The 24,389-nt window shown below is 42.5% G+C and overlaps 1 protein-coding gene across 1 annotated transcript in view; it reads left to right on the top strand.

Annotated features, from left to right (window-relative positions):
* Nucleotides 1–690: 690 nt before the first annotated feature.
* Ros1 (ROS proto-oncogene 1, receptor tyrosine kinase) overlaps nucleotides 691–24,389 on the top strand; it is a 124,722-nt gene continuing 101,023 nt past the window's right edge. Inside the window, 5 exon segments of the mRNA XM_037200364.1 lie at nucleotides 691–1,145; nucleotides 12,039–12,083; nucleotides 17,537–17,596; nucleotides 18,819–18,845; nucleotides 23,619–23,679. Of these exon segments, the coding sequence (XP_037056259.1) occupies nucleotides 1,023–1,145; nucleotides 12,039–12,083; nucleotides 17,537–17,596; nucleotides 18,819–18,845; nucleotides 23,619–23,679 (316 nt within the window). The 5' untranslated portion in view covers nucleotides 691–1,022.

Genomic DNA, 24,389 nt, shown 5'->3' with positions numbered 1-24,389 from the left:
CAGAAGTTCAAAGTTATCCTCAACTACATAGTGAGCTGAAGGCTAACTTAGGCTACCGAAGATTCTGGAGAGAGAGAGAGAGAGAGAGAGAGAGAGAGAGAGAGAGAGAGAGAGAGAGAGAGAGAGAGAGAGAGAGAGAGAATCTGGTCTAGAGAAACCCGTGCTAATCTACCCAGAATGACTGAATCCTGCAGCTTGCAGATTTCAAATTCTTTTTTGTAGCTTCACATGAACTTTGTCTGGGTGATAGGCTCACTGAGACTCTGTTCGGTATTTTCTTCCCAAGGTGCTACACTTGTAAGTATCTTAGGTCTATGGTGGTTGCTTTCTGTCTCAATAGACCTGATAAGGCAGTATTTTAGTTAATATGTAGTAAACTTGTGAGGGTTTTTAGCAAACTTCCTTGTCTTGAACTCGCCCTCAGAGAACTTGTCTATTAGTTTTCAGCTTTGCTTGCTCTTTAATTAAAAAAAAAAAAAAAATACATGTTTGGTTTCAAAGCTTTCCTATTTTCTCCTCTATCTCATTGCTTACTATTGAAGCTTCCAGTTTTTAAGGTATTTGTTATAAGCTACGGTTTGCCAAGCATGCACAGTCAAAGCCCAATTTCCTGTATAGCTCAGCCAACCTCAAAGAAGTACAGTGGCTGACCAACCTAAGCATTCTGGGTCAAGTTTGTGTGGCCGGACTCGCCTGAATGCAATCTGCAATTCCACTGTTTGCTTTGCATGTGGAGAGCTCTCCGAAGACCTAACCTTTAGCCAGCGAATGCCTTTCATTATGGGCATTAAGCTAAAGTATAAAGTAGCCACACTGTGATGTTCTGAGCTATCTAAGATCCAAAGGTCTAAACTAACTGCTCTCAATATTCTTTTAAGAGGGAAAGATACTCTAACCTTGCAAAAGGAAACAGATAACCCTCCAGGCACTCTTGCGACAGAAGTGATGAAGCCCAAGGAATTCCTCTAGCAAGATGGAGACCTGAGGACAGCAGCCGTGTAGGAAGCCAGCCTGGATGAGGGATGAAGAGCCTCCATTGGCTCACCCCAGCACTTGTCAATGCCGTGATCCTTGGTTTCGTATGGATTTCCGTGGTGCAGGGTACGGTTCTGAGCAGCTGCCTCACGTCCTGCGTAACTAACCTGGTAAGTTTCACCCACCTGCTGTTTGCGTTTGCAGGAACTAGAACACGATCTCGTTTGTAACGGAGGATCATTTTCTCCTCAGGACACCCCCTTTTTCACGAGAAGGTAGCAAAGAATTCTGAATCTTGGTTTATTTTTTTCCATGAAGGTAGGAGAATATATAATTTCAAAGTATATGCAGGCTATTTTATTTACTTGTTGTCACTCTCTAGGTGTTTTATGAGGAATTCAAGGATTGGGTAAAAGACTCTTTAAATAGAAGCAGATTTTACAAACTGTAAAATATTCAACTTATCAATCTATTATAAAATCATTAATATTTGTTTAAAATATAAACTAGGCCTTTGACACACTGTAAACTTTCCAGTTCCCAGTTAACAGGGGTGGTACTGTGGATGGATTGCTGACTAGGGAGCAGGGGCAGAAGCTGGGTACAACATTTTCTGTCAAGTGACCAGGTTACTTGTGTCTTTTTATTTCTACGAATGCACTTGTCAGGTTTGACTTATCAATTTTGACATAAAACATTTTTTTCTTCATATTGTTTTCCCTTTCCATGTATTATATGATATCATTTCAATAGTGGCCTAGCTGTGCTTAAAACAGCCACTAGCTTTCTTTTAAGTTAACTTTTGTATTTATAAGTTAACTTGAAAAACCAAATGCTGTTTCTGGAAAGAGATGCATTCTTCCTCTCTAAAGATTAAATAATATATCCAGGTGTTGGTGGTGCACCCCTTTAATCCCAGCACTCGGGAGGCAGAGGTGGGTGGATTTCTGTGAGTTTGAAGTCAGCCTGATCTACAAAGTGAGTTCCAGGACGGTCAAGACTATACGGAGAAACTCTGTCTCAAAAAACAAAAAACAAACAAAAAATCAAGAGACAAAAAATTAAATAAAAAAATAGCATGATTGCTTAATGACCAGCTAGGTATGGCATTTTGTAGCTTTATTATAAAGTAACCGAGTGTCAAACACTGTACTCATTCTTACGTTAACACCTTGGAGAGAGAGTTTTCTGGTAGATTAGAAAAGGGTGTGTTACACACTTATGTTTGAATTCACGCAAAGCAGTAAATCATTGCTTAGGCAAACTGTAAACAGAAGCATTTCAAAAATGGTTTACAGTAATCTTTGCCAAGATCTTCCTGCCTTCGATGCAGAAATGTTTGCTTTTGCTTCGGTGGTTATAACACAAACTTAGAAATAGCGTGGAAGTCAGGGATTGTGAGGGAGAGCGAGGGAGGAGGACCAGGAGTGAGCCAGCCTGGGCTACAGGAGATGGAGGAGACTGGAGTTTCCTGCCTTAAAAGAGATTTCTTTTATTTTTTTTTCTGATAAGTATATGGAGATGTTGAAGCTTATGTTTATATCTGTACATATCACACTGTTTATATGATGAAGAGAAAAGAATGAGGATTCCACTGTTAAACATGATTATTTTTCTTTCTGTATTTTTCTCAAATAGATCTTGGTATATGTATATGTGTACACACACACACACACACACACACACACACACACACACACACGTATGCATATATTGAGTTGATGTTGACCTCACACTCATGGCAATCCTCATGTCTCAGTTTGTCTAGGTTAGAATTAAGGGAGAAAGCCACTATGACTGCCTTAAACATGTGTGTGTGTGTGTGTGTGTGTGTGTGTGTGTGTGTGTGTGTGTGTGTGTGTGTGTGTAATTTTACACATAATCATTTCGCTTCACATTATATTATGAATTTCCCTTTATATCCTGAGATTCTTTGGAAATAAGCTCTTTAACATCTTTAAAAGTTGTCTGCGTCCTTCCTTTTGAACCCGATGTTCATTGTTTTCCAAACTACAGTCTTCATTTGGTGTCCAGCTCTCCTTTCTGTTCTCTGTGTGTGGGCTCCATGCCCTCGGGGTTTGGCAGCTCACACAGACGACAGTCCAGTCGGGTCCTTTGTTGAGCTGCCTTCCTTCCGTTCACCACCTACAGAGGAGGGCGCAGCCCCTGAGGTGGCAATTGCAAGAGACACAGTCTGCTGGTTTGACCTGTAAGTGCAATAAAAGTGTTCTGAGCTGGGCCTCCCACACTGGTTTGGGAGGTGCTGCCGCAGGTGGATGGGCAACTGAAAGCGGCCACTGTGACGTGAGATGCCCACCTTGTTATTCCCTTACTGTCCTTTTGAACGTGGACATTTGCTAAGATGAACAGCTTTGATTTCTAGATTTTGATGGGTGGTTGATATCGAGGCATTTTCTTTTTCATTGAAGCATGAAAGACATTCTTGAACAAAAGAGCGTTAGGATTAAGTCAAGCATGGTGATTCATGCCTATAACCCCAGAAGATAGAGAATCGGCACAGGTTTGAAGCCAGCCTGGGCTACAGAGTGAGCTCTGGGATATCCTGGGCCATGGAGTGAGACGGACAGGGACGACAGCAAGTAAACCACAGAAGGGAATGTTAGAATTGCTAGGGAAAGCCAAGGTTGAGTTCTGGAGCAGTTTCACATTGACTGAGGGAGTCTATGTGTGAGCTCAGTATACTAATGGCCTTGTGTTTGAATTCTAGATGCTGTGTGGTGCAGAAAAAAAAATACTGAATGCTCTCATATTATTAGTATTGTGAGATGGTTTATATAACACAAACAAACAAACAAAACCCAAAAGATTCATAGTGAATAATTTGTGGGAGTGCATTTTGCTGTAGATCCTGGGGGCACAACAGCAAATTAAAGACTTAGTTTCATCACAATTTTCTCAGCTTTAGCAACGATTTAACAACTGAGGACTACATCCAGAAGTACTTACTTATCAGCGTCAGTTCTATTCAGTAGAATCCCTGGGGATCTGTGGGTCTGCAATTCTGCAGTGACTGCAGCTAGAAACTCAAGGAAGTCAGTTATGTGACCAGTGGCCTCACAGAAGCTGCAGTTTGCTGAAGTGACAAAGTTTTGCTCACTAGACGTTAAAAGTTACTCAAGTATTGTATCGTCGTAGTTTCATCGTTTTGACAAATTAGAGAATAATGACGATGCAGTTTAAAATGTACTTGTAAGGTTCCAAGGAACCAACTGAAAGATGGTGAGAAAAGACGGGGCTCAGGAGGCTGTCCTGTTTAAAAAAATCATATGCAAATATCAGTGCCTTTTTGTATGTCAACATATGACATTAACAGCAGCAGCAGCAATCAACAACAACAACAACAACAGATAACTGGGTCAGGGGGGTGCTGGAGGGACCCCTGAACGGTTAACAGTGTGTACTGTTCTTGCAGAGATCCCAAGCTTGTTTCCTAGTCCCCAGATTGGGTGGCTCACAACCACCTGTAACTCCAGCTCCAGAGACCCGATGCCTCTAGCTTCTGAGGTGCCTGTACTCCAATTCCCCCCACCTCATAATTTAAAATGATAAAGACAAATCCTAATGAGATATTGGAGTAAAACCCTAATCCCCCAATTCTGTGCAAACATCTAGAAATTTACATAGCCTATTTTCTTGTAGAAACAGATTGGCCATAAAATGGAAAATAATCCAGATCTAAAACTATGCACACAGGGAGTAAGTTAAGATTCCATTAAGATGGAAGTCCATTCTTATTGTTTTTGAGACAAGGTCTTTAAGCAATTTTAAAAGACAATCTATCTATCTATCTATCTATCTATCTATCTATCTATCTATCCATCTATCCATCCATCCATCTATCTATTGAGACATAAGGTACCATGCACTTGAAAAAAAGTCCCTCCATTACCATCAGGTTCAAATAATTTCTAGGTGCTATTATAAACAAAGGGTATGATTGAAATACAAGCAGTCAAAAAACAAAAACCAAAGCACATTAAAAAAAAAAAAAAAACCCTAAACCCAAACCAAACAACCAATGACTCTGTCTCGTTAAAATAGTAGCCAAATTTACCGGGGAATATGCCAAAATCCAGGAGTGGAAATGCCTTGAAAAGCCTAAAATAGGGGCTAGAGAGGTGGCTTGAGGTTAAGAGCACCTGTTCTTGCAGAAGACCCAGGTTCACAACCATCTGTGGTCCTAGATCTAGGGGATCCAACAGGCATGCACATGGTACACATACTCACATGCAGGCAAAACATTCATATGCACATAAAAAATAAATAAATCTTAAAAAAGAAGAGCCTAGGTCAGGTGGTGGGGGTGCACACTTTTAATCCCAGCACTCGGGAGGCAGAGGCAGGTAGATCTCTGAGTTCGAGGCCAGCCTGGTCTACAGAGTGAGTTCCAGGACAGCCAGGGCTACACAGAGAAACCCAGTCTTGAAAAAAAAAAAAAAGCTAAAACAAACCCAGACTCCCTAACAATTTAACTATTTAAAACTTCAATTATTCTGTTTATTAGGAAAATAAACATAAATGATACGAAGAGAGTTTCAATGTGGGAAAAAGATATTACAAGCAATACATTAAATTAATTAACTTGGACATAAATAAAAGCACTTAGAATAAGAATATGAATAACCACAAAAAAGAATGTTAGGGCTGGTAAGATGGCTCAATGGATAAAGATGCTCTCAGCCAGGCCTAGTGACCTGGGTTCAATCCTTAGGTCCAGTCCACTGGTAGGAGAGAACCTCTACTTGTAAGTTGTTCTCTGACCTCCACTTGTAAGTTGTTCTCTGCGGAAGAGTCATGAGCCATGGTTACCAGAGTTAGAATGGGCTTTATTAGAGAGAAGAGGGGATAGGACAGGAAAAGCCAGGCCTGGCAGAAAGAAAGGCAGAGAGAGAGAGAGAGAGAGAGAGAGAGAGAGAGAGAGAGAGAGAGAGAGAGAGAGAGAGACAGACAGACAGACAGACAGACAGACACGGGAACATGGCCTTATAAAGGCCAGGACACATCTGCGCACACAGGCCCATGCGCAGAGATCACGTGATCACGTCTGCCCAACTGCATGACCACATAACCATGGGGCGTGGGGCACACAGGACGTATGACCCGGAAATGACTAGGTTGAAATGACTAAGTGTCCCGCCAGGTATGCCCGACCGTGGGGGTGTGGTGGGAATTCCTATCACAACTCCCTCCAATAAATGTAATAAAATTAAAGAAAAAAATTTATAAACTGCCGGGCGGTGGTGGCGCACGCCTTTAATCCCAGCACTCGGGAGGCAGAGGCAGGCAGATCTTTGTGAGTTCGAGGCCAGCCTGGGCTACCAAGTGAGTTCCAGGAAAGGCACAAAGCTACACAGAGAAACCCTGTCTTGAAAAACCAAAAAAAAAAAAAAAAAAAAAAAAAAAAAAAAAATTTATAAACTGCTAAAATGCATGTGATAATAGTCAACCTCAGACCAAGCACAGAACTGGGAAGGAAAACCGATCATTTATTTCTGCTATCAGCTTGGTAAAGATATGAATATTTATGAAAAAAAAGTTCATGGTTAATAAAGGTGTGGGTAAGCTGGGGTTAGCATTCTTTATAGATTAGGATGTAATTTGCAACTTTCTAGAAAAAATGTATTAATAAATATCATAAGTGATATTTGTTAGCTCTGCCTGCACATCAAGAAACTTACTTGAGATTATTGCATAACTAATCATGAGTCTGTGAAAGGCTGCATATAGTAAATTGCACATGTCAAGGAGAGATTTCTAAGAGCTTTCACTGAATTGTAACTTTTTCTGTTTTTTGTTTGTTTGTTTTTTGTTTTTGTTTTCAAGACAGGGCTTCTCTGTATAGCTCTGGATGTTCTGGAACTCACTTTGTAGACCAGGCTGGCTTCAAACTCACAGAGATACACCTGCCTCTGCATCCCAAGTGCTGGGATTAGAGATATGAACCACCATACCTGGCTTAAATATTGTGTGTGTGTGTGTGTGTGTGTGTTGTGTGTGTGTGTGTGTGTGTGTATTATGTGTGTGCTTGGTGCTCTGGGATAGCAGAGGAGGGTATCAGACCCAATGAACTGGAGTTACAGATGGTTGTGATCCACCACGTGGATGCTGGGAATTGAATCCAGGTCCTCTGCAAGAGTAATAAATGTTCTAAACCACTGACCCACCTTTCCAGCCCTTTAAAAGTCTTAAAAATTTAATTTCTGTGCTTTTATGTGACAGTGCTGCGGTTGAACCTAGAACCTTGCATATGGCAGGCTAGTGCTGTACCACCGAGTCTCGCCCCATCCTTATTTCTTAATTAATATATAAAAACATAAAAATTGTATTATACAAGTACATTATTTGAATCTTCTCAGGATGTTATGAGTTGAATCTTTTTTGGTTATTTCTTCCTTCCTTTTTTGTGGAGGGGAGGGGTTGGTTTAATTAAATTAATTAATTAATTAACTTTGAGTCAGGGTCTCCTTCTCTGGCCTGGGATTTCAAGTAATTCCCCCTGTCTGAGATACCTGAATGCTGGGGTTACAGGTATGAAGCAGTACAACTGGCTTTTGGATGAAGTATTCTTCTTCTTATATGTGAAATGAGCAATACCAAGTCAAGCATTTCTCTTAAGGAGCAAATCTATGTTAAAATGAGTTAAAATGCAGACCATTGACCTTGGTTCCGTTTGTGAGGGAGGAAGTTAAGAATTCGATTAGTTCCAGCTCCGGTGCTGGGATAGACAAGGCTTGTGCCAACGAGTAGGTGTTGGGTTAAGAGTGTCTGTGATGTGGGACCAGATTTGTGTGTTGGAGGCAGATGACTCACTGGAGCTTTGCAGGGAGTGCTGGAGGGTCAAAGTGCAGAGAGCACTTTTGTGTGTTCATAAAGATCACAACTTCCCTGCTTCTTAAAACTGGAACCCAAGCAGTTTACTAAACTTCTTTGGGTCTCGGCTATAAAACAGGATCAGTAATAGTACATATTTTGTAGAATTGTTAAGACAGTTTCTTGATATTTAACATAAAACAGAGTAATGCTGACCCCTTTATCAGTCAAGGTTCTCTAAGGGAAAAAAAACCAGTAGACTGTATATGTGTGTGTATTATGTATATATCTATACACATACGCATATATTATGCACTGGCTTATACATTATAAACTGAATAGTCCAAAGTGGCCATCTGCATGATAGAGAGGTTGAGAACTGGGTAACTACTGAGTCTAGGAGCTGGATGCTTTAGTCATTCCAACCTAGGATGGCCTGGAGGCTCTGGAACCTCTTTGTATCTGGGCCTCCACCTGAAGGCACCGTGAACCCTGTGGGAAGATCGCCCCCCACAGGCTGTCTTTCCTGGAAATGCCCACAAAGATCCACCTAGAAGCTCCAGATACAATCAAGTTGGCAAACAAGGTTAACCATGATGCCTTTATCAAAGTTAGGAGATGCCTCTCTTCTGTGTCTGGAAGCCGGTGAGGAGGGTCTGGGAAACAACTTTAGAGATTTGCAGAAACTGTCAGAGACATCAGGACCACGGGTCAGTTTTTCTCAAGTTCTTTGAACATTTTTTATTAGTGACCCAATATTCTTCCTTGTTCTATGTAGGTCCATTCAGATTTCTTTCTTCCCGTGCTTCAGTCTTGATGGTTTGCCTTTCTAGGAATGTGTCCATTTTATCTCAGTTATCCAGCTTGTTCATGTAGGATTGTTCACAATGCTCTCTCGGAATCATTGGTGTTTCTGTATAAGCGGCCATGGTGGTTCTACATTCATCTCTGATCTCAGTACCGTGTCTTCTCTTTCTGCTTCTTAGCAACACACCTAAAGGCTGTCAGTATTGTTGGTCTTTCTAAACCAGCTTTCGGCTTCATCTATTTTCTGCACTGTTTTTCTTTCTTTCTTTTTTTTTTTTTTTTTTGGTTTTTTCGAGACAGGGTTTCTCTGTGTAGCTTTGCGCCTTTCCTGGACTCACTTGGTAGCCCAGGCTGGCCTCGAACTCACAGAGATCCGCCTGGCTCTGCCTCCCGAGTGCTGGGATTAAAGGCGTGCGCCACCACTGCCCGGCCCCCTGCACTGTTTTTCTGTGCTCTCTCTGATTCACCTCTGCCCTACTCCTTGCTTCTCCCACCTTCTACCTCTGAAGGGTTCGTTCATTCTGTTTCTAGCGTCTTCAGTGCAAAGTCAAGTTGCTCATCTGAGTTTGCTTTGTTCATGGAGGCACTTAGAATTAAAAAAAATATTGCATTTACTTATGTATTTATTCATGTGTATGTGAGTGTTTCAGTGTGTGTGTGTGCACACATGCATGCCACGGCACATGTGTGGGGAAAGAAGACGGTCACAGGAGCCATTTCTCTTCTTCTGTCCTGTGGGTCCTGGGGATTAAATGAAATCTGAAATGCACGGGAAGGAGCAGGTATACATTAGCTTAGTAATGGGCTGTCTCCTGTGACAGTACTGCCCGTTCAGAGGCTACGCTGGATGCTTAAACCACACTTCCATCCTTCTTGGGACTTTTTTTTTGTGTCATTTCCAGTGACATATTTTGTTTATAGAACTGGAAGCTAAGGATGGACACTACATCCCTTGCTGTATGGGTTACATCTGTAACTCAGTGTTTCATATCAATAAACCTTTTATTTTTGTTTTGAGTTTTGAGATAGGGTCTCACTATAGTCTTGGTTGGCCTGGAATGTACTATGTAGACCAGGCAGGCTGGCTTCATACTCATAGAGATCTACATGCCACTGCCTCCTGAGTGCTGGGATCAAGGGTATGTGTAACCACTCCCAGCTTAGAAAACTCTTTATTCTTTTTAAATATTTTTTGAGGTTATAATAGAATTACATCATTTTCCCTTTCCCTTCTCTCCTCCAAAGCTTCCCATGTACCCCACCTTTTGTTCTCTTTCAAATACATGTCCTTTTTTCCTCTTATCATTGATATATATATGTATATGTACACATACAAATATGTATATTCATAAATACAGAGATACAGTTCTGCGTAACTCATACAATGTTACTTGTATTCATATGTTTTCAAGGCTGACCATTTGGTACTGGATAACAAATGCTGTGCTCTTCCCTGGGGAAGACTGTTTCTTTCCACTCTCAGCCTTCCTTAGTTGCCTGTAGCTATTTGTTTTGGATTGCAGCCTTGTGAGCTTTCCCCTTCAGCAGACTCTTAAGGGGAGGGTCTGGGTAGACAGGATGTTGCAAACCTGTATCTCTGGACTCAGGAGGTGCGGCAGCTGGATTAAAGGGTCTAGGCCAGCCTGGGGTACATGGAGAATTACTGTTTCACTAGACAGACAAAACCAAGGCAAACCAAATCATGGAGGTTCTGATCAGGACCAAGCAGTACTAGAAATGCACATGGAGGTTGCCTCTGCCTATGGTTTTAATCAGTCAGCAGAGCTGAGCATGTTTGAAAGTAACTCATGTTCATGTGGTACTACTGACCTGAGCAGCATGGGCTGCCATTCTTTATCGTCTTCCTGTAGATGAAGGATTCTGTTCAAACAACGACCAGAGAAATGAGAAATTTATAGACTCCTCCTCCGATTTCCCTTATTTTTCTTAAAACACCATCAGCAACAAAATAAACAAACAAACAAACAAAAAACCCAACCCCTAACTCCATCTGACCAACCACAGAAAACTCTAAGTGCTTGCCTAGCATACAGGAGCCTCTGGATCTGATTCTCAGTACTGGAAAAAACTCAAACAGAACAAGACAGAAACAAAGACAGCTAACTCAATCGCGTTCCGATACTCTCGTGTCATCCTAGATTACACAGCAAGTCGGAGGGCCATCCTGCGCGACATGAGACCCTGTTTCCACAGCCAGGATGACAATACAAAAGGAAACAAAAAACGTTAAAAATATATTTGTCATTTAAAAGTATTTGCATGTGTGTGAAAGTCATCGTGTGGGTGTCTGCATGTGGGTGCAGGTTATCTGTGGAGGCCAGAAGGTATTAGATCCCCCGAGGATGGAGTTTCAGGTGGTAGTGAGAAGCCTGATGTGGGTGCTGGGAACTAAACTCAGGTCCTCTGCATAGGTGGCACTCTTAATCACCAAGTTGTCTCTCGAGCCACAGCAAATGCCTTCTTTCCAATTTTTTTTTTAACTTTTTATCTTATTTTTTATGGGTATGAGTGTTCTGCCTACAGAGCTTTGCAACATGTTCACACCTTGTGCCTGCAGAGGCCAGAAGTGGGTGTCAGATCCCCAGGAACTGGACTCACAGATGGCTGTGAGTTGCCACATGGATACTCAGATTTGAACCCCATGTCTTCTGGAAGAGCCAATGCTCTTAACTGCGGAGCCATCTCTCTACTCCAGTGGTTCTCAACCTTCCTAATGCTGCAACCCTTTAATCCAGTTCCTCATGTGATGATCCCCAACTATAAAATTATTTTTGATGCTACTTCATAACTGGATTTTGCTGTTGTTATGAATCGTAATGCAAGTAGCTTATATGCATGACAATCTTATTCAACCCCTGAAAGGGGTCGCGGCCCAGAAGTTGAGAACCCATCACTAGCTCCATAAATGCCATCTTAAAAATTTCAAATATGTAAGAACTAAAGAGAGAATTTATATTTCATTAAATATGATATTCCAAATTTGTATGTTTCCCCTTAGTTACTGAGTAATTGGAAAGAAAAGGGGGGGGGGAATTGAAAATAGTTCTTTTCTAGTTCAGGAGACATTTGTGTGGATTAGTTGCCTCATGCACAGGTCCATTTAATTTGCCCGTCGATTCTGTTCGGTCATCCTTACACGTCCACACTGTCACCCCACCCTTGTAGAGGCTGCAGAATTCCCAGGTCCTGGCATACATAATTTGCATCAGCCTTTTGTCCAGCCTCATGACAGCTTAAATGACTTGGAAACACTTGGCAAGTCACTCTACAATCAACAAACAACGAGGAAGAACTCAGTTCCAGGAAGCTTACAAAAAAAAAAAAAAAAAAAAAAAAAGGTGTAATGGTCCACTGCTGGGGTACTGATGTGATTGATGATGTTTATTGTTCCTTCTTCATTTCAGGGAAGACAGCTTGATACTGGCACCCCATACAATCTGAGTGAGGCGGTGAGTAATTATTTCTATTGTCAAGAACTCTACAGTTTGTGTGGATTAAAAAAAAAAAAGGATTATTGGTCTGTTTTATTACAATAAGAGTAATTCCTAAATAAAATCTCATATATGCATCTTTGGTGAAAGAAGGACTTTTGAAAATAATGAGAAGTCTGAATAATAGAATTTATTAAAAATGAAATATTTTAAAGTAGGAAAAGCAAAAGGACTAAATATAAACCCATGGTTTTGCCTACACAGCTGGGTGGCTTGGGATTGCGACTTAGTGTTTTATAGTGTGTTGTCTGAGAAGGTTGGGCTATATAATTTTGTTGTTTCTCTCAGCAATTATGTTTTGTGGTTTTTATTACTTTTCTGCATGTATATTCAATTATTCAACAAATGTTTACTGCCTTAGCATACATATGTGGCAGGCACTGGGCTAGGCAGATGTCTTCGTTATGGTTTCCATCGCTGTGAAGAGACACCATGACCACAGCAACTGTTATAAAGGAAAACATTTAATTAGGACTACCTTATGGTTTCAGGGGTTTAGTCTATGATCGTCATGGCGGGAGGCAGGCAGGCAGACAGGGTGCTGGAGAAAGGGGCAAGAGCTCTACATCTTGATCCACAGGCAGCAGAAGCAACTGTGCGTCACATTGAGCACAGCTTGAGCAAAGGAGACCTCAAAGTCCACTCCCACGGTGACACACTTCCTCCTTCAGGGCCACACCTAACCCTGACAAAACCACACCTCCTAATAGTGCCGCTCCCTGTGGGGGCCATTTTCTTTCCAACAACTGCAGCAGAAGAGGTTTGCAACAGAGGCTTGTGTTTGAAGGAACTGTAAACTTTTGAGACATATATAAAACCACGGAGAGAAAACACAATAATGTTGCTATGGTGGGACATTTAAGGGGACACACAGGGTCAAAGTTCACTTCATCTCCCTGAAAGGCCTTCAGACTGAAAGAGGAAGAGATTTCTATCCCCACTTGAGGCCCTTTTTCCTCTGAGGAGCTTTCACAGAACCTCAGGTGTCTGTGGGAGAATGACGTAAGTCTGAATTGGAGATGGCTGAGTGGGAAAAGGTGCTGGCCACTGGCCTGACCACCTGGGTTCAATTCCCAAGACTAGTATGGTGGAAGGAAAAAAAGTAACTCCTGTAAGAGGGTGCTGGGAACTGAACCCGTGTCTTCAGCAGGAGCAGCAAATGCTCTCAACCCTTGAACCATTTCTCTGGCCCTTTAGCTAAATATTTGGTACTACACCTTTAACATTTTCCAGAGCTGACAGGTATTTTAATTTTGTAATTGTTTATGCTTAAATACTTCTTTGCATAAGTATGTAATATAAAATGGTGGAAATATATTTAGGGCCATTTCAGAAATGGTTAGAAATTCTTTCCTAATCCCAAGTCAGAATTTAAAGACCAAATTTAGAAAAATTTTGTTTTTTGACAATTACGTACATGTGTATAATGCATCTGATTATTGCCTCTTCTCCCTTTTCATTCCCTCTCATCTCCATAAATCCCCACTTAGTCCTAACAATTTCTTTTTCTAGACTCATGACTTTTGGTTTGGTTTTGTGACCCATTTAGTGTAAATAAGACCATATATACATGACTATTGGGTTGGAACTACCCATTAGAGACTGGTGGAGTCTCGGATGGGGAAAAAACTGAAGGCGACGACTTCCTTCTCTATGAATCTCATTAGCAAATAATTCAGCAGTGAGAGAGCCCTCCTCTATCCAGGTCTGTTAGTGGACCCATTCTTGTGTACATTTAGGATTGGGATCTTTTAACCTCTTTGAGTTCATAATTCCAATGGCTATGTGTCTTACTCAGTCATAGGGTGTTTTGAAGACCCCTTTCCTATCTTCTGGCCCTTACATTCCTTCCACCAGTGTTCTATAATGTTTCCTGAGCCGTAGAGGAGACGGTATAAATTGAGCATTCATCTGTCATGTATTCTTAGCCTATCGGTCAGCCATGAATCTCTGTATTCACTGTTCACTGGAAAAAGAGTCTTCTGCGGTTAAGGCTGAGAGCCACTTTTGCCTGTGGATATAAACACAGATATTTATAAAGCAGTTTGAAATTATGTCAATTTAGCTAAGCAACAGTATTCAGTTCCCATATAAGGCCTGTCATCTCTCTCACCAGGGATTTTTGACCAGGTTTACGTTTATAGACTCCTCTGGAGTGAGCCTTAAATCCAATTAGACAACAGTTGGTTACCTCCACTATAGCAGTACCACTACTGCATAAGTGCTCAAACATCAGCTTTTAAAATCAAGAATTTTAACACAGTGTAATCCAGAGATACACCAATTTGTACTTCTACGTTAGAATATTCTTTTAGTGATTTTTCTATTGCTGTGATAAAATACCACAACCAGCTCAACTTATAGAAGAAAGAGTTTATTTGAAACTTACAAATTTAGAGGGCTAGAATCCATGACCATCATGCTGGGGAGCATGGCAGCAGGCAGGCATGGCATTGGATCAGTAGCCAGAGAGCTCACATCTTGAGACACAATCACAAGGCAGAGAGAGCTAACCTTCTCCAGCAAGGTCACACTTCCTAGTCCTTCCCAAACAGTTCCATCAACTGGGGACCAAGTATTCAAGTATATGAACTATGAGATCCCTTTTCTTTTCTCTTTTCTTTCCTTCCTTCCTTCCTTCTTCCTTTCTTCCTTCCTTCTTCCTTCCTTCCTTCCTTCCTCCCTCCTCCCTCCCTCCCTCCCTCCCTTCCTTTCCCTCCCTTCCTTCCCTTCCCTCTTTTTTCTATTCTATTTCATGACCACAGTTTCCCCTCCCTCCTCTCCTCCCATTCCTTCCCCGACCTCCCTTCTGCCCCCACCAGCCCAATCTACTCCTCTGTTTCTGTTCAGAGAGGGGCAGGCCTCCCATGTGTATCAACAAATCATGGCATATCAACTTGCAGTAAGACTGAACACCTCCCCTTGTATTAAGGCAATCCAGTATGAAGAATAGGTTCTCAAGAGCCAGCCAAAGCGTTAGGGACTCCCATTGTTAGGAGTCCTACAACTAGACCAAGCTACACAACTGTCACATATATGTAGAGGATCTACGTCAGTCCCAAGGAGCCTCCCTGGTTGTTTGTTCATACTCTGTGAGTTCCTATGGGCCCAGGTTAGTTTTCTCTGTGGGTTTTCTTGTGATGTCCTTGACCCCTCTGGCTCCTATAATCCTTCCTTTCTTCAGCAGGATTCCCTGAGCTCAGTCTAATATTTGTTGGGTCTCTGCTACTGTTTCTATCAGTTGCTGGATGAAGGCTTTCTGATGACAACTGGGGGTGGCGTACCACCACAGTCTGATCTGAGTGTGAGCAGCAGGAAATATTAGATAGAAGATTTATTCGAGAATTGCGAGATAAACAGATAGAAAATAAAGAATAGCTCGAGAGGGTCAAGGGGTGGAGCAAAACTCTAGCAAGCCAGCGCAGCTTCAGCCTGCACTCAGCCGTGTCCTGATATCTCTATTCGGACCTGCTGGTAAAGCCACGAAAACCAAACGTCCATAGTGCCACCAGTCTGATCATAGAGATCTAGTCACTTCTTCAGTATTTTGCCCCTCTATCCACCCTCCAACCCAATTCTTCATCTTCCCATTCCCACCTACCCCCAATCCACCTAGGAGATCTCTTTTATTTCCCCTTCCTGGAGAGATTTTTTTTTTTTTTTTGAGACAGGGTTTCTCTGTGTAGCCCTGGCTATCCTAGAACTCACTCTGTAGACCAGTCTGGTCTCAATCTCATGGAGATCTGCCTGCCTCTGCCTCCTGAGTCCTGGGATTAAAGGCATGTGCCACCACTGACTGACTAGCTCTTTTCATTCAGACAGGAATGATGAAAGAAAATAATAAAAGTTACTTTTTATAAAATTAAATTATTATGTTTCTATGAGAACAGAAAACTTTGCATATATAACTAAAAAAAAAAACCACTGAGATTCATACTGTAATATCTCCAAATCTGGGCTGAGTTGTGTCAGGGAGCATTCACTGATGTTGTGTGACATATCCTCACACACATTGTAAAGTGCACATGTCATGGCCTTAGAACTGAGGCTACGGTGAAATCATGAAGTACAACATAGGTAAGTGCTTCTAGAAATACCTCGGTTCATACACCTATGATTCTGAGTTAATTTTTGAGCATTTAGAAATCTTTTACTGTTGCCATTTTTTTCATGAACCCTCCCTCCTCCAGTCAGGGGAGATTATGACCCATAGTTTAAGAAGCTGTTCAAGCTGGGAGGTGGTGGTGCATCCCTTTAGTCCCAGCACTGGGAAGGGAGAGGCAGGTGGATCTCTGAGTTCGAGGCCAGTCTGGTCCACAAAGTGATTTCCAGGACAGTCAGGGCTACACAGAGAAACCCTGTCTCAAAAACCTAAAAGGAAAAAGAAAGAAGCGATGTTCAGCCAGGAGAGATGGATCCACAGGTAAAGCCTGATGACCTGAGTTTGATACGCTGGGATTAAAGTCCTATGTTACCATGCTGGTCCCACATTCGGTTTTTTAAAAAGAACTCTCCAAAGAGGCAAATGAGCATTTGGCAAGTTGTGAAGGGCATATCAGACAGCTGAGATCGTGAGCAGGGAGCCAGAGCGAACTTGGCTAATGACCAGGTGGGTCAGTAGGACTTGGGGATGCCTTGTTTATGGGATGAGGGTGAGGAGTTAGAGAATGAAAATGTTCCTGGGCTCTTGGCTTAGGCCACTCAAGCGTACAGATGGGAGAAGGTGCTGGTATGAGGGATTTGGTGTGTCACCCGCTGAACCTGCAGTGACTCAGGTGCCCATGTCGGAGGCGGGAGTGCATGTCTGCGTGGAGCGTGTTAGCAAGCCGGGCACAGTTATGGGCATTATCAGCACATGGCCTGGGAGGAACGGTCGAGAGAGTGACAGGCACAGATGAAGCAGGAGCTGTGTGTGGGCCATGGGTCCAGCAGGAGACCCGGACAGCTGTGGGAGGACATTTGAGGGCAGCTTTGGGGTAAAAGTAGCCAGAAGTTAGCAGATTCAAGAATAGTCCACCTGCTAGGTTTGACATTCTATCTGGTTGTAGTCTCTGGTTGTGAGTCTGGCTGGTTGTTTGAGGACAGCCGGAAACCCATGATACGCTTGGCGTCTTGCTGTCCTGGACTTCACTGGCTGCCATCTTTCCAGCAGACAGGATATTGGGTGTTCTTGGGGTGTCATCTTGCCATGTTGTAGTCCTGCTAGCTTGCAGTGAGCCACACTGTGCCCTGGTCTGTCTGTAGAGGCGCAGCTCTGATTAGAAGCCCCACTCTGATATCTCAGGGGGCTTATCTTGGTCAATAGATTTGTATTTCTAAAACACAAGGTGCTACCTTTTGTCACTGTGCATTTTCAAGTAAGAAAAAACCCTCACATTTCTCCATTCACAGCCGTGTCTTATCTCTTGCAGTGCATGCAAGGATGTCAGTTTTGGAACTCTGTAGACCAGGAAAGCTGTGCTCTAAAGTGTGTAAGTATTAAATGTTGATACACATCTTTGAGAGGGGGCCTAATGTAGCCCAGGCTGGCCTCAAATTCATATGTAGCTGAGGATGACCTTGCGTTTCTGATCTTCCTGCTCTGCCTGGAGTGCTGGGATTACAGTCATGAACCTCCACATCAGTTTATGTGGAACTGGGGGTTGAACCTGGACTGAACCACAATCTCCCTCCTTAATATCTTTTTCTGTTAACGAGCTAATTGATAACAATGCCGTTAATTTGAGGATGCTAAAGTTGGGTTTGGCAACCCACAATTATGATCCAGTCACTCCAGAGACAGAAGCAGAGGTGACTTAGTGTTTGAACCCAGCTTGGGATACAAACGTCATGTGTTTCTATAAAAAACAAAACAAAACACCCAGCTAATTCCTCATATATTCACCTTCATAATTTTTCTTGCCTTGTTACAAAAGTTGTTTATGCTCATTCCCACTTGTGGCTGTGTGCATTATAGAATGGAATTTTGCCAAAGGAGGAGTGTTTGCCATCTGGACGGCTTTATTCTTACACACCATTACGAACGGCAGCTTAATTATTTGTCTAGTTATGGATTTAATATCATTAGTGCCACTATGTAGATTCCTACAGGGCATGAAGCACTCCAGCTTTTCTAGACCATGTCTTCTCCACTGACCAGGGTCGGGCACAAAGCAGGTACTAATTCTTGCTGAGCGAATGAATGGGAAGACCATTTGTTGCCAGGCAACCGTACAGGAAGCGACCCATGTGGGCAGAGGAAGTAGCTGGCCTTTGCTAGTTAGAGCTTCTAGTGGTTTCCATTTCAGTTTGTCTCCCTTGAGCTTTGGTGAAATCCCCTAGCCTTGTCCATTACAGGCTGCTTCCTAGTTCACTGAGATTTTCCAGTAGACAACCCACTTTACTATTTTCCTATCGATGCAATTATCATAATTTTTAAGCTATTCATACAATGGATATGTATGGACTTAACTCTTTATTTAGAGGCAGGGTCTCTATATGCTCTTGAATTTGAGGCCCTCCTGCATCAGCTTCCAAGTGCTGGGATTACAGGCATATGGCGCCATGCTCATATGAGCTGCTTGTTACCTGTTTGTCTTATTATTGATTACCAGTAGTGGAAAAAAACTCAGTTGGAGGAAATGCACAGCTGAATCACTAAAGTTATCTGCAACTTTCGGATGTTAAGTAACTTTTCTTTTCTTTTCTGTGCAGAATGATACGTATGCCACCATTTGTGAGGTGAGTTCATAATCACTTGCAAAAAAGATATAATCAAGCCCAAGTGTGTATTCTTAGACTTTAAAAGGCTATTAAAGGAAGATGAAGAAATTCTCAGTCATAAATGAGGGTCTAATCTCATTTGGGCACAGATATTTGCTGTTTGATGTACCTATGTGTATATATAAGTCTTTATTAACGTGTATGTACATACATACATAAACAATCATCCTTCAGTATCCAAGGGGGATAGGTTTCAGGAACACCTAAAATTCACAAACTCTTGCATAGTCAAATCTTTCATTGAAAATGCAGTAGTATATGCACATGGAATATGCACATCCTTACATCCTTCATACTTTATATCATCTATATTTCACTTTTAATAGTTAATACAATATATGTGTTGTAGGAATATCTCACTTCTCCTCTTCCTGTCTTCCTTCTTTTTGAGACAATATCTCATGTATACTAGGCTGGACTCGAACACTCTCTGTATCTAAGGATAACTTTGAATTCCTGGTCCTCCTGTTTCTACTGCCAAGTGCTGTTACAGACCTGTGCCACAACGTTCAGTTTAAATAGATTTTAAGGTATATTTCTTATGAAAAAAAGGTAAAACGAATATCTATACATTTAGTTAAGATGTAATTACAAATATTCTTGCTTCTCAGTTGTCTGAATATGCAAAATCTACAGAAATGTGTAACCGGAGTACAAGGTCAGACTGAGACTTTAGTCTGGAAGATTGTAATTTCCTGTCCTGGGAGGCTGAGTCTGACAGGGAGGAATGAAGAGGAGGGTGCATTCTGGGATATCCCCGCTGAGAGCATTTTCCTTGTTCTTACCTTTACTTATTTACTTTACATTTGTGTTGGGAAGGTGGAGGTGCTCATGCTCATGTGAGGAAATCAGAGGACAACTGGCAGGAGTCATTTCTTCCTTCACCAAGTGGGATCAGGGGACAGAACTCAACTTGTCAGCTTGGCCACAAGCTCCTCAAGTCAGCCATCTTGCTGTGATTGCGTTTTCTTTCTGCAAACACAGGGTGCTCTACCATTTACATCACATTACATGACAGGCGTGGTGGTGAACATCCCAAATATGCAGGAGGCAGAGGCAGGGGGATCACAAGTTTGAGGCCAGCCTGAACTACAGAGTTCCAAAGATAAAACTGGAACAGAACTAAACCAACCCCCAAAGAGAAACCTTTTATCCGCCAAAACTTTTGCCAACACTCTGAATCACATTTCCCCCTGCTTACTTGTGAAGAAATGTTATTATCTTTCAGTTTTAAAGCCTGGCTATGGGATGGCAAGATGGCTCAGTAGGTAAAGGAGCCTGCTGCTAATTCTGACGATCCGAGTTTGATACCAGGCAACCCCGTAGTAAAAGGAGAGACTGACTCCTGAAGCTGTTCTCTGATCTTCATCCTTGAGCTGTGGCATGAGCCTCCTCACCCAGTAAACAAACAAAACAAACAAACAAACAAACATGAGCTTGGTTATGCTCTATTTAGATGCCTTGAAACCAGAACTGAAACTATGTTACGTGGCCTGGGTCAGGATGTGCGTGGTCATCCCTGAACAAAGCTGGAAGATTTCCCTCTTTAACGGGAAGCAAAACTGTTCATTAGAGCATTAAGTTACTTGATAGTCTGTGGCTATGATGCATTGCAGGGTCTTTTTTTCCCTGCCAGTGGGTGGAGGTAGGGTTTGGTTGACATGAAACAGTGAGAAATTTGTCCTAAAGGTGAACAATTGAGAATCTCCCCTGATGATATGGAAAAACTAAACCTCAACCCCATTATATGATTAAAGCAAAGATTACTCTTAAATCACAGCCCTTAAAAGGAAACAGCCAGTCAGGAAAAACAAGGAGAGAGTCTCACTTGTCAATCATCATGCAGCCTGGTGGTCTGTGCTTACATAATGTGATTCTCTCCGTGAGCATTTGAACTCAGTTACCCATACCTTTCAGGAAGCAAGCACCTTGACCATGGATGTTTCCACCCATGGGTGCCTGGGAGCTCTGTACTCTGTAGTGTTTGGAGGAAGAGCTTAAACGATAGCTTGGTAAAACAGAACTTAGAAAATGATGATGCCAAGTGAGCCGCAACATTCCTGATCATTTAAGACACGGACTGATCTAGCATAGCATCGTAGCCTCTTGATGGAGGGTAAAAGCACACTCTCCTATTTCCGGGAGCCTCTTTGTGGCTTCCTATTCCTGTTGAAGATGATGGCATGCTGTAGGAGCCTGACAGACTCACTGCTGTCTTCCATGACTCCTTTCCCCATGTTCTCTGTGCCAGACACAGTGGCTTCAACTCTTACAACCAACCGTAGGCGGCTCTTCCTGCATCCAGGTGTCCATCCTCCCTCACAAGCCCTGCTCCTGCTAACTGCTCAGGTCCTGACTGTCACCTCTGTACTGTTCCAGCTGAGCACACTAAAGGAAGTCTCCTAGCCACACCCCACGACTTTGACCCTCTTGCCACAGACCGGTACCACCGCACTCAGTCACACCCTCCTCATTATGTGAGGTGTTTGTTTTAAACTTGTCACTCATTTATTCTACATCCCCGTCTAAGACAATGTAAGTTCCACAAAAGTAAGGAACTTACCTACCGTGTTTGCTGCCATGTTCTCATAGCTGAGAACAAGACTTGGGACAAAAAAAAAATTCAATAATCTCCTTTTCTTTTCTTTTCTTTTTTTTTTCTTTTTTTTCTCGAGACAGGGTTCTCTATGTAGCTTTGGAGCCTGTCCTGAAACTTGCTCTGTAGACCAGGCTGGCCTCAAACTCACAGAGATCCTCCTGCCTCTCTAGTGCTGGGATTAAAGGCACATGACACCACTGCCCGGCCCAATATTCTTCAATGAATGAAAGATTGTTTATGAAAGAACGTTGTGATTCATATGGAGGTTGGAGGGTGTTTCTTTCTTGTGTTAGGAAAATTAGCAAAGATACAGGCAGCCCATGAGTCAGTCCGGGAAGCCAAGAGATAATAAAGATGGTCTCAGCACTGTGAGAAAGTGGAAGTGAGGGTAGATTCAAAGACGACAGATAGATTAAACCCCCGGGCAGAGAAGTGTTGGCAGTCAGGTGTCCTGGAATAAACGGTATAAATGTTCCATCTAGAAGCTTCTGGTTCAGTTTCTGTGAACTGCTTTCATATACCACCTCTATGTTCTCTCCGGGCCCCTTAGGCCTGGGAAATGCAGGATGCTGTCATTGAAAGACTGATGTTGCTTTGCCTTCGTGAGTGGGGCGGCACAGCTGACAGACAGCCTTGTCTCCGTTTGAGATCATTTTAAGCTCTCAGACTGATAGAAAATTTATTCTGTATTTCCCCAGGGGGGAGGGGGCGGGAACGAACCAGGAAAAACAGGGCCACTATTTTCTTTCTTCTTTTTCCAGAATGGCCTCTATTTCCAAGTAATATATATATTTCTGAACAAAGTCTTTGTTTCTTGGAAGAAACACCTTCATTTATGCCATGCTTTTGTTGCCTCTTGGTTTGTATCTTCTCCTCAGGGGGGTTGATAGGCTAAATGAGCTTGATTCAAATTTCCCAAGAGGATGTGACATGTTCCTGAACCTTTAAGTTAAACAATCCCAAGCCCAAACCATGGTACGGGAATTAATCCTTAACTAAGCAAACCCAGGCTTATCAGGCTCTACTTCCTCTCAGGGCACAGCTCAAACATCTCCAAGTTAATATTTGCACGGTACCGCTCTTCTTTCCTGGGCAGATGCATTGTGCCATGGTTCTTACCATCATCCTGAGGACTGACAGCGGGCTGTGCCTGGGATTGCAATCATAAACTCAAGGACATCAGGGAGAAGAGCTCAGCCTTGCTGGAGTTTTACGATGTGTGCTCTCTCCCCAGGGGTGTCCCCCCCCCCCAGCTAAGGGTGATGCACCTGTTAAGAGCTGCGGGCCGTTTGGGTTTCCGTCCTCAAATATGTACTCTGTTTCTTGCTTTCTTGAGATAAGGCGTCTATTGTGATTAGGCTGTTGTAGATCTCAAAAGTCAGCCTTGGTACGAAGATATTCATTAGAATGTTTGGCTCTTGTATAATTTGTGGTCAGTTTTTAATTCCAAGGAAAGTCGGGGAAAACACAACAAATAATCAAATGCATTTATCTTGGACTGGATCTTTAGGTTTCCAGCTCATCAAAATTTTAACCAAGATGGTAAAAATAAGGTGAACTATTCAGCTCTCCGCGTTTTTTTTCAGACTGTAGAATGACAAGGCCATGGAATAAATTCAGTAAATCAAGTCACTTTAAGGAAAATGAAATAGAAGAAATTGAAATGTGTAAGGGCGCCCAGCAGGGTTTCTTCACGGTGTGAGGAAAATGTTCTAAATCACATTGTGTTGATGATGACAGGATTTTGGAAATCACTAAAACCCGCCAGAACTGCTGTGTGCTTTAAATATTTGTGCTCTTTCTCGCTCTCCAGTTTTTTGTTTGTTTGTTTGTTTGTTTTGTTTTGTTTTTCTAGACAGGGTTTTTCTGTGTATAGCCCTGACTGAGCTGAAAACTGGCTCTGTAGGCCAGGCTGGAGAGACAGGTTCTTACGTAGCTCAGGCTGCCCCTGACTTTTAAGGATGGCCTTGAATTCCTGCTTCTACCTGGAAAGGGCTAGGATGACAGGCAGGTGCTACTGCGCCCCACTTATAAAGATAGATAAGGCATTTAGGTTCCAGATTGGCATTCTGAAGCTTATCAGCAAAAACAGCTCCGAGGCCGCACTGACTCATGCCACTTGTCTTCCACAGAGGGAGTCCTGTGAGGTCGGCTGCAGCGCGGCAGAGGGTGCCTATGAGGAGGAAGTGCTGGGTAAGAAAACACCGCTGACGTCATTAAGTAATCTCTGCCACAGAGGGAGGGCACACAGATGACGACTTATGAAAAGATAAGGGAGCCCCTCTCACAGCACCCACACTCCGGTATCTCAATAGCATTGAAAATATTTGTGTATGAGACTAGTGTGGCTCTCGAAGTGAGTTCAAGGTCAGCCTGGACTGCAGAGTGGCATCCGGTCTCAAAAACCAAAAACTACTTCTGCTAACATTTGTGTATATCTGTCTGTCTGTCTGTCTATCTATGTATCTATCTATCTATGTAGTTTCAAATACTAAGGCCATGCTGATGAAGAGCCACTAGACTCTAGATAAAACACAGGAAATGTGAAACATGATTGACCTTTTGTCTTCAAGGTCAGTAAATATATATATATATATAGGTTTTTCGAGATAGGGTTTCTTTGTAGCTTTGGAGCCTGTCCTGGACTAGTTCTGTAGACCAGGCTGGCCTCGAACTCACAGAGATTCACCTGCCTCTGCCTCCTGAGTGCTGGGATTACAGGCATGTGCCACCACTGCCCGAGACACACACACACACACACACACACACACACACACACACACACACACACACACATATTTAAGACAGGCTCTCACCAGCTCAAAATCTTAAATTTGATATGTAATCAGGGAAGACCTTGAACTCTTGATCCTCCTGTTTCTATTTCTATTCTCCTGGGAATA

This window comes from Peromyscus leucopus, chromosome 8a (assembly GCF_004664715.2).
Source record: "Peromyscus leucopus breed LL Stock chromosome 8a, UCI_PerLeu_2.1, whole genome shotgun sequence".
NCBI lineage: Eukaryota > Metazoa > Chordata > Mammalia > Rodentia > Cricetidae > Peromyscus > Peromyscus leucopus.
The sequence above is the reverse complement of the archived record's forward strand: the minus strand, read 5'-3'. Positions and strand labels throughout refer to the sequence as shown.